Source organism: Alosa pseudoharengus, unplaced genomic scaffold, assembly GCF_046254945.1.
Source record: "Alosa pseudoharengus isolate Yale_2024_CS ecotype anadromous, Long Island Sound unplaced genomic scaffold, YU_APseudo_1.1 YU_APseudo_1.1_scf_12, whole genome shotgun sequence".
NCBI lineage: Eukaryota > Metazoa > Chordata > Actinopteri > Clupeiformes > Clupeidae > Alosa > Alosa pseudoharengus.
The window spans coordinates 18,847,798-18,858,870 of NW_027468587.1; the positions used below are offsets into that span (position 1 = coordinate 18,847,798).

The following is an 11,073-nucleotide window of genomic DNA, read 5'->3' on the forward strand; positions in this document are numbered from 1 at the left end:
TAGCTCAGCTCCTTAGCAGCCACATCTTCAGGATGACTGGGCAAAAAAAATCCCACACACACACGAAAATCTTGTGGCAAGCCTTTCCAGAAGAGGAAGCAGTCATAGTCATCCTGTCCTAGCTTTAGAACAGTCCTAGTCCTAGAGTCATAAAACATCCGGCAGTTGTAATGGCCAGGTGTCCCAATACTTCTAGTGTTTCTCCACCAACTATACTTGTTTTTGTGTTTTCCCTTGAAAAATTCTTGGCTGCTTTTAATTTACAACAGTTTGTGTATGGTCTTACAAGAGAGAAGCATATTAATGTGTTCACTATTTTATTGTCAACAAAATAGTGGCTGCCCATAGGGCATATGAAAATAAATAACACACATAAATAGAAAAAAACTCATACATGGCTGCATGTTTAGATGTGTACAAACATGAATGTTAAGAAAAATATTTCTAATTTTCTCAGTTGGAAAAGAGTTCTCAATTCTCAAATAAAGAATTATTTTAAAATAAATAACACATTCAGTTATCATTTTACACAACAATGAAAGTGTACAAGTTTGATACAAAGAATTGAAAAATATTGCATGGCAATTACATTAAATAAGGTGAACATATGCATTCTGTCTGGTACTTTTCAAATAAAAGTGGTAATTCAACTATTTGAGCAAAACCGCTGAGCAAAGACCTGAATCTGCGCTTGTTATGGAATGGTATATGGTTCTACATAAGATGGCTTAGAAACCCAGGAGGATAGGTTCTTGATTGAGATGGACCACACTTGCAGTACAGTAGCATCTACCTAAGGATATCCCTTGATGTTACACCAGACAGAGTACCACAAAATGCTGAAAGCCTAATTGTCCTACATCTCATCTAATTATCCTGCATTTCATTATTCATTATTCATTTCATTTTCTATTTAGTTCTCCTTTGTTCTTAATTCTTTCCAACAATGCTGCCGATCCACTCTTCGGTCCTTCAGGAGTCGTCGGACTTCACTTTGCGTTTAGCAGGCTTTCTTCTCAATGCCATTTCTGGAGTTTGCACAAATGCCAAATAAGCCACTTCATTGAGCCAACCGTTCAACAGAACTGAACCTGAACACCATCATCCATCTGAGAAAAGCACAAAATCAAAAAAGAGAGAAATTGTTGAGTGTGAGTTAGCTGAAAAGAAAGACTGACACACAATTTTCCCTTCATCAATCCAACTCTATAGCCCCTGTATAAGATGACCCTTAACCCTACCTCAGTATACGCAGGGGGAGGTCGCATGAAGATGGGGGCGTCATCTTCGTCATAGTCTTCCAGGAGCGGGGTGAGGGGGCTGTCCACCCTCAGATCCTGAGGGATCTCACTGTAGCTTGGGGGAGATGAGGGAATGCCAGTGGAGAGCCAGTTGCTTGACTGGGCGCTCTGCTGGCTGGACATGCTGCTGGAGCGGCTGCCAAAGCCATAGGGGAGGGTCCCAATGACCATGGGCAGCTCCAGCGTCAGCTTGTCACTGCCAGGGATGTGGATATAGAGCTAAATAATGAAAAAACAAGCAAAAGTTAATTATATTATATTATTATATATATATTATACTATATTCTACTGTACTACATACTGTACGTTGTGCAGTTTTGTGAAAATGAAAGTGAACTTCATGCCCTGTGGTAGGTTCTTAGTGCATCACTCACCATCAGGGAGTAGTCCACATGGATGATGTTGCAGCCCAAGATGGTGGGCTTGATTTTGGGAACACGAAGCCGCTTCCCCTGCCACATGTCACACATGCCAGATATTATATGGTTGCCTCGGACAGAGCACAGTTTCTCCTTGATAACTTTGGTTTTGCCGTTCGCCAGGTAGATATGTCTGGCAATGATAGCCGCTTTAGGGACGACGATGCGCGAGCAGGTGTTCTCAAACTTGGCATTGATGCAGATGTCTTCTCCCTCGCAGTAACCTTTACGGTCGATCTTGCCTTGGATGGAGACACTGCCGTCAGGAATGAACATGCATGTCACCTTCTTCTCCTTCATTCCAGCAACAGGAGACTGCAAAGCAAGGCCATAAAATAACGTTCAACTGATGCTGTCATGGATTTCATTGCAATGCCTGCCAGTTTAATATTACAATTATCTTCAAAATGATCTCCTATCACCAGCAGTACTTAGATTTGGATGTTGACTTGTTTTCATGACTTACCTTCAAGTCTGGGGTATTAACATCAAGGGGCTCTACAACTTCAAAATACTTCTTGCACTCTGCAGCAGACTGAGAAGGCCTCTCCATCACAGCCTTCACATAATAGTGAACATGGCCAAACTTCCCATCATAGGATGACACCAGCTGCCTGAAATAAGCAATTGAATACAATACTGAAACTGCCATGACTTTAACTATGATTAAAGCCTAAGCCATTTTGTTCATTCAACACATCAAGACGGGGAGCTTTTAGGCTACCTACCCTTGCTGGGGGAGTTCAAATCCAAACATGTACTCGTATCTGTTTCCAGGCCTGAAAGTGACACACCCATCTGTATCTGAAAGAGTAAAATAAATAAATATCAGACTGCATTTATATTGCATACATTTATTTTATTTGCTCTGTGTGACCCGCGCAATCATGTTTCGTCGGTAGGCTAGTAGTGTTTTGGTTAACTTCACCTGTCTGTTCATGGTCCAGGTGAACGACGTCCTCATATTTCAAGTAGTCAATTTCATCGTGACACCTCCGTTTCCCTTTTAGATATTCCACTTTTGCGTTGCCAATTCCAAAAACTCTCATTGCTGACACTTTCATCACCTCCGAGACCTCCACTATGATCCGCCCGGCCACCTTGTCTCCGCTATAATAAACAGTCTTGCTCGGGTCATTGAACAATACCTCGAAGGTCTTCGGCTTCTTGGACAAGACAACCATGTCTGTGATGAAAAGCGTAGGCTATAATGTGAGTATGTAATTAAATACTATACACTGTAAGCCTAAATAAACCTACTGTATTGCAGAAATTGTGTAATTTGGTTTTGTAGTTAAGAGTATTTCAATTCGCCTCCCTACAACTGTCTAACTGTGGATGTAGTAGTAATAATGGGTAGTGGCAAGTTCATTATATACCCACCCATGGTACCATTTTGGCGTGTAGTGAGGCCATAGCTCTGCGTCTTGTCAACATGTGCATACCTCATGCACGAAATTAACTACCTCGTGGACAGTGGTCCGATTGGTCAAACACAGCGTTGACTATGCCAGTATCCAATGAAAGTGTGGGTACAACGCGTGCACAACTCGTGGATGACAGTAGCCTACTGAGCTGGGACATGTCTTTGAGCTGAGGAGCGAGCCCCCGTACATGGCTAACCTATCAGGGCTTAGATGTCGCTGTTGACTTAGAGACCAGCAATGTGGCTATGTGTCTACCCCTCAACTTCCCCCTGGATATTAAAGTCAGCAGTTCAAATTATTTTTGTTTTTATGCACCACCTGATTGTTGCCATTTCTTTTTTCTTTTCTTTTTCTTTTAAGATCATTCGTTTGATCTGAAGACAGCATGTTCAGAAGATATTTTATATTCTAAAGAGAGAAGTTGCACCCAACATAGTTTAGTTAATTTCCATATCTAATAGGCTATAGGCTACAAATGCACAATGTGCCAACAGGGACAAGCAGCCTATTCTATGCATTGCATTATGCAAGACACTATCCCAGACCTCGACAGTGTCACATCATGATGTAGTAGGCTAGCAATCTATTAGACTGGCTTGCTAAAAGTGGACCATGTTGTTTGCAGTAGTGATACATCGTACCTGGGCATGAAAGAAATGTCCACAGAGTAGATCCAGACATGCTTGCACCTGCAATCAATGCTGTACAGAAAAGGACAAAACTGAATCAGTCACTAAATAAGGCACAAATGAAACTGGGCATTTGATCCATCGATAACATGAAAGGGAGCCTACTGCAGTCAGCAATAGATTTATATTTCAAACTGAAGTGTGGAAAAATATCTAAACAATATTGCCTTAAATTATTGTGCCTCAATAACCTTAGGCCTACTGTCTGTCCGTGACGGCTTACTCTAATGCCATCTACTGGGAGACTGGGTGTCATCCAACAAATGGACCCATACATGTCTGTTCTCATTGCAATGGATCACTGATAACATTATTTATTGTTAAAATTGTTTTGCATTATAATATTACAGATAGCAATGATTTATGTGATAAGTCACAGAAATCACATGATGTATCATAAACCAATCAATCAACCTATTAAAAAAGTTGTTCAAGTGTTCGAATTCCATCATCATCCTGAAATATTATTTGACTCACCAGGCACTTTGATCATTTGTTGTAGGCTAAATAGGAGGATGAAATCTCAGACATGTTTATCCCTAAAGCCACATCTGGGTGGACAGTATGATCAGACGCATTGTGATGCAACAATGTAGTCAATGAAGAAGCTCTTCACATGTACACATGTTAGCAAACTGCAATAGAATGTGAAATAGAACTCACTCTTAAAGTAAGCCACTCTTTTGATAAAGCTTACTCATCAGTAGAGCTGCACAATTTATTATTTTTTTAAATCAAAATCACAATATTAACTAATGCAATTATCTAATTGCAAAGGCTGCAATTAATTGTGCAGCTTGCAACTCTGCCCAAATGGTTAATGTTGTCAGATCTATGATTTTATATTCATGTCATTCATCAATAATTGAGAGACAGAGAAGCTCACTTAACACCTACTGTTCCTCAAATCATGCAGCCCTGCTCCTCAATAGGCTAGAACACGCCACCTTCTGCCCAGAATAGGTGTTGCCTCAAAGCAGTGTCCAAGGGCACCCATCTACCATTCAGCCACCTGGCTGCTCCCGTTTAGTTGAGTAAGCACAGTTTTTTTTGAGTAAACACAAATCATCACTAACATGGTTTGGTTTAATAGCCTAATTATGTTCATGAGATGTACAGTTGTGGCTAAAACTTTTGACAGTGGCACATATTTTGGGTCTCACAAAATTTGCTGCTTCAGTTTGTGTGGTGCCGATATACATTGTTTCTAGATTATTGTGCAGAGTGATCCGATGCGTATTAGTAATTCATTGGAAATAGCTTCTTTAGCATTAAAAGTTAACTTTATCACAAAAGCCTAATCGTATCATCAGCATAGGGGAAATGAATGAATACAGGTCAGTTAGAATCACTCTAGCGTTCCGACTCAATTATATGAGCAGACTGATGGCTATAAATGGAGGGAATAAGTGCTCAAAATCATGTGTTTTCTTGTGTTAGGAATGGTTACCCCTCAAATGCAGCTGAAATGCTTATACTTGTTCTTCAGTATACATGAAACAAGAAAACAATAATCCAAAAATACTGAAGGAGCAAAGTTTGTGAACCACAAAATGTATGTCATTGCTAAAACCTTTGGCCACAACTGTGCAGTATGTCAACACCTATTGTCTTTGATGAGGCTAATCATTTAAAACCGTCAGTCCACCTATAGCACCAATAGATGGGCGTCTGGTCTCTTTGGAAACTCCACATGGGTGGCCCCTGGCGAGTCCCCAACAACAGCTGCCACTCAGTCCAGTGACAACTCAACAACAGATGGCTCTATTATTGACAGAGGAAAAGGCATGCAAAATTCATTCATACAAAGTAGGTACGTTGCCTCCCTCAACAGATCTATACGTCAGTGTATTTTAATTACTCTGAACTGATTTTGAATATGGTCCTTTGATGTGATTTAGGCTGATACTTAAGGTGGCATAACCATCCAAACTGCTTTCACAAATAACAGGCAATAAAGAAGCAGTATTTTTGCAATGGTTTTTTACTTTTTGAGATTGTTAATTGAATTATAAATACAATTCAATGTCTTACTTGTGCAAGATATCATTGTTTTGAGTGGGAATTAATCAAATGCACTTAGACTACATTGTGTTTTGATTATTTCAGCATTCGAACAAATCACACAGATTTACTCTACAGCAATCAGCAATAGCCTACTGCCATTTAAGTGTCCCAATAGTCCAATGGTAGCCTGGGTGTTCCCATGCTGCCTTGCGTGCGATTTGATTCACGATGCTAAGGCAGCTTGGAAACAACCGCCCTAATTTTTGCCTCAGATAGGGAACCAATCACAGAACAGGGGGGAAAGCAAGACGATGATGAGCTATGCACAGACGCATTTGATAGACATCCGTGGCACCCAATAAACGGATCTGGGCATTTTTTTCAAATACGAGAAAATGAACGTTTGGTTCCCAGACCACGTCTCATTGAGAAGTGGTGGCGCTAGCCAGGCTAGTCCAATGGAAGAAGATCATTCAGAGAACACTTAATATGTATGTCTGGGATAGATGTGTTTATTTTTATTATCTTACAACACAAAACAATATACTACACGTACAGACATTGTGTAAATAGCCATTAACATCTTATGTAACAATGTTACAGTAATCCTGTGTGAATATATTAGAAAGTGTCTTTTAGTCCAAAGATTTCTGCCCAATAAATATAAAGCTATTTTCATTTCACCTGCATTATAATTGTCATCTTTCCCACTGTCATGGGGATGGGTTAGTAATCAGTATACCTTAAACACAAACAACATATTAGACAAGCAACACATATACTTTCAGAGGTACAGTTCCAGACTGTGTCCTATTCTTTTACATCATTTTACGCATGTAAAGTTTTCATCATGACAGTGACACACTTTCCAACTGACTTTGTACAGACTTAGAAATAGCAATAACTTATGGTTTTGTAAAATGTGCCTTTCTCCGTGACACACTATGTTCATATTCTTTAGTCAATATATTCACATATACGAGTAGTTTAAATTAATGGCATGAAAGTTTAACTAAAATAAATCTATAAATACTAAAGCTTATTTTATATTAGGTGCAAAATATGGCTCCCTGAACCCATGCAGTGGATGTAAGAAGCAGCACAGGGGAAATATTCAGTTACTTACCTAATAATTTGAACAAAGCGCTACCAGCCCCCAGACACTGGGATGATAATATAATCTATGTTTGGCTTGTAATATACTCTTACCCTTTCTTTTCAGTAGGGAGTACTAGAAATCGTCCCCTTAGAATTATAGGGTTCTATCTACGTTCTGAGTAGTTCTGAGATATTGAGCTTCAAAGTTTTAGAATTCCATAGAGTTATACTGATAAGTGGAACAAATCTCTTCAGATATAATGTCCAAAAATGCATACAACTCCAAGAAACACCTCACCTTATCATCTTAAGATGTCACAGAATAAGAATATGTCAATAACTCAATTTTAACAAGGTTCTATCTGACATTTTTGTTAAAATTGAGTTATTGACATATTCTTATTCTTATTCTAGAATCTAAGGGGACGAAATGTGTTACGCCACAAATTACAAGAAAATGTAACCTACAAATGAATAATAGCAATTAACAGCAACAGCGATTAAATATACAATAGCACAGTGTTCCCTAATAAATTAGTCAGTTTGAGAGAAAGAACTAATAAGTTATAGATTATTTTATAATAAGTTAAATGGGTTCTTTGGCTTTTATGTCCACCATGTCAACAGGTTCAAATGCCACCATCATACACTTTGCTCTAAAAGAAATGAGAGAGTGACATCTGTGAGAGACACTATCAGAAGCGTGAGTAGAGCACATGACAGGTGACTGCTTGTTGCCGCAGCCGTTAACAGATGCACTCTCCCTGTGTCCGCAATCATGCCACGTGCGTCCTGCAGCGCGGCGACAGCCGAGGAGCTGAAGTTGACATCCCCCGTGGTCAGCAGGTCGAACAGGCAAGCCTGGAAGTACATGTCCTTGGCGGGCAGCAATGATGCGCAGTGCGTGTAGGCATCCGTGCCGGGCTGTGGCGGCGGGTGCTCCAGCCGCTGGGAGGCCGGGCAGCCCCACTTGCACAGCTGCAGGTCCTGCTCGGGGCTGAAGGCGTCCACGATGGCGCGGGGTGCACGCACCGAGAGGCTCAGCGAGCGCCCGCTCTGCCGCACCACCAGCGTCGTGCCGATGTGCGTGGCGTTGATCTGCGCGTGCCGCCCGGGGGCTTCGGTGCTCACCTGCAGGCTGTGGTGCCCACGGCGCTCGCCACTGGTGATAGAGCCGTCGAGAAAGGCTGGGGGCACGTTGTCCAGCTCAGCGCGATAGTTCTGCTGCTCGATGCACTCACGCCAATTCTTAAAGATGATAGTTATCTGAGCATTGGGATAAAGAGGGACAACAACGGAGGAAAGAAATTCAAATGTACTTCAGTCTCAGTTCATGTTTTTCTAGTGTCATTAAATACATATCAGTGAAGTTATATACCGGTACATATAGTCATTTTCTTTTTACAAGTCATTTTCTTACAAAAAAGTGATTTTACAAGAACACAATCTCTGAATAAGGGATTATTACACAGAGAGATGAAAAGAGCACAGATAGAAGGAAGGCCTTGAGGTGTGACAGTAACTGACCTACAGAATTAGGACACTTAGGCAAATAGGCCAGGTATCAAAGTCATTTCTCAAGTAAGTTCTTCGCCGATTTCTCACTTTTGTTGTTGCATTTTTCTCTACGGAGCTCCCCCTACCGCTTTGGGGTGCATATTTTACCACCGTCTCTTTGGTATTTTAGCTGGCCCATAATGAACATCTAAAAAATGAAGCCATCTTATAGCTAGCCGGCATGGTGGGCTTGAGGCGGGTGTGTGTATGTCCAGAGAATTTTAGCATTTTAGCATTTTGTGTTTCTCGCTTCTCATGGGACTTCCGGATTCAGACACCGCTGGGACACTAGTGCAGATCTCGCAAGGCTGGTTTTTGCGCTAGGAGACGGTAGAGGGAGCAGGGAAAGCCGCCATTCTCGCCACAACATGTAACTTAACCATCACAATGATTTTCTAAACTGTGTTATTAAGTTGAAAATCTTGCATAGTTCCCCTTTAACACAAAAGCTGGACCAATCAGTCAAACATATAAAAAAATACCCCACTTGTCCCCTACCTTAGTGAGAGCTGTGGCAGACACCTCTCCCGGCAGGACTTCACTGGTTGCCTGCACGTACAGGTACTCATTATCAATGAGAGGCCAGGCTCCCTGCACAGCGCATGTTTGGAACTCATCATGGAAGGTGCGCACGTGTGGGTCCCCGAACACGCCACAGTGGAGGTACTCAGGGGCCTTCCCCTCGCGCTGCAGGTAGCTTTTCTCATAGAAACAGGCGTCCCTGGAGATGGGGACCTGAGTTGGGCGCCGCGGCCGAGCAGTTGGGCCCGTTTTGGGGCAGCTATGTTGCATGAGAAGGTCCTCGATGCCCTGGACAGCTGAGTGGAACGCCAGGTCCCCCCTGCAGGCGCGAGCTGTCCGGCGGGTGCAGTGAGAATAGGAGCGCAAGGCGCTGCAGTAACCAGCGTTCCCACCCTCCCTGCCAGCTCCACCACCAAGGTCCAAGGTGGCAGCCACAAACTCCGAGTTACACTTCAGTATTTTGCACTGTGCCCATACTGCAGTCAAGGAAGATAAGGAAAACAACAACACAGAGTGCATGTTGATTAATCTCTTTCTGTGTTGAAAACAAAAAACCCACATAAAACCACATACATTTCATATTTACAGATTAGGCTTTGGTTAACTGAAATGTAATAACAGATAACCTAAGTTGGAGATTATATATGGAATAGCAGATAAGCGAACTGTGTTAATAACTGTGTTAACAGTTATGTACTACATACACAACTTACCTTGTACGCAACACAGATGAGACAGCAGCAAGGCTACATAAATACTGTGCTTCCATGGGAGCCCAGTGTAGCTACTGCAGTCCTGTGTGCCCATTCCCGTCCATGCAGACACAGCCTCACTGGGCTGCCAGTGATAACCACACAGGATCCAAACACTGTAAATACAAGAAAAGACATCTCAGAAATGTGCTTTTTACAGAGACAAATGCATAGCTGTATAGCAGCCTTGATTGATCATAATAGTTTACCATAGTGACCAACATGATGTAGTCATGTAATGCACATTGTAGAAGTTTAAAAATAGGGCTTTGTGTGTAGAGTGGTGGTATCTATTGATGGATGAAAGGCAAATGCTACGAATACCAGGCACATATTATTTGAAAGATGCAGTTGGCCTGGTCCTTTCTATGCAAACAGTATGGCATAATGAACAACCACAACACAACAATCCATACTGTAAACCTCTAATCACCATCCAGAACTTTCACCTGTGGCTGCTTGTAGTATTTAATAATGTCAGATTATACCACTGGTATTGTTCTTAGGGTACATTTAAGGTTTAGGTATTTTTGGCGACTGTAATCGTCCCTCTAGAGTTGCAATATATTTATATTTTACTCTGCTGTTGTAAATAGTAAACCTCTCGTGACGTATCCCCCCTGTACACAATGAAAATGCTTTTGTTGTGGAGTTGAAGGATTAACAACAGGCAAAAACTATCTCCAAAGAACTATATCTACTGACAAAGTAATGTTTCACAATTCTCGTGAGATTTGTCGGTTTTTTAGTAACTCGCTATGTATACTGTAGCTATGCTGAGTGATTCGCCTATTACAAGCTTGTTCACCATCAAATTGGCTTTGTAAAGGTGAAAATCTTGCAAAAGTGTAAAGTTGTACAATTTTGAAGGATGCCCTGCCTACCTTCAGCACCAGATACAGTGTTTCCACTGTCTTTGACATCTACAGCAATCTATATTATGTGGATTCTAACATAGTTCCAGCCCCTTTCTGTACTTCACAATCTTGTTAAACCTGGAGATAAAAAAGAATGACGCTGAAGTGTTTTTTTTATGATTATAGTCAAATAATACAATCATTATATAAATTATATAAATTATATAAATGTATATATAGTCTGATTTCACTTTTGCCATTGCCAGCAGTAATTATATGTTTGCAGCGGTAATTACATGAAAATAATTTACCGTAGAACGTTGGGAAATCCCATTCAAGTCAAGGGAGCTTTTGTGAACAGCCATATAATCAATATAGTGGCATTTGTGTGGCAAGGTGATTGGACATGCAGCATGACTCTTTATGTTTACTCCACACCTGAAG

At 41.2% G+C, this 11,073-nt stretch overlaps 2 protein-coding genes across 3 annotated transcripts; both read right to left on the bottom strand.

Annotated features, from left to right (window-relative positions):
- Positions 1–327: 327 nt before the first annotated feature.
- txnipb (thioredoxin interacting protein b) lies at positions 328–3,046 on the bottom strand. 2 transcript variants are annotated; one of them, XM_076279457.1, is made up of 6 exons: positions 2,649–3,046; positions 2,449–2,518; positions 2,187–2,334; positions 1,676–2,035; positions 1,242–1,520; positions 328–1,109 (listed from the first exon to the last, which is right to left on the bottom strand). In XM_076279457.1, the coding sequence occupies exons 1-6, from the start codon at positions 2,902–2,904 to the stop codon at positions 1,077–1,079; spliced, it is 1,146 nt and encodes a 381-aa protein (XP_076135572.1). In that variant the 5' UTR covers positions 2,905–3,046; the 3' UTR covers positions 328–1,076. The 2 variants fall into 2 exon arrangements, with proteins under 2 accessions (XP_076135572.1, XP_076135571.1); XM_076279456.1 differs by having other exon boundaries at positions 2,449–2,524.
- A 4,537-nt stretch (positions 3,047–7,583) lies between these two features.
- On the bottom strand, positions 7,584–9,788 carry hjv (hemojuvelin BMP co-receptor; the record flags this gene model as incomplete). Its single annotated transcript, XM_076281249.1, has 3 exons — positions 7,584–8,207; positions 8,997–9,496; positions 9,734–9,788. Coding segments are annotated over 3 exons (1,179 nt in total), but the record flags the coding sequence as incomplete, so codon positions are not given.
- Between the last annotated feature and the right edge of the window lie 1,285 nt (positions 9,789–11,073).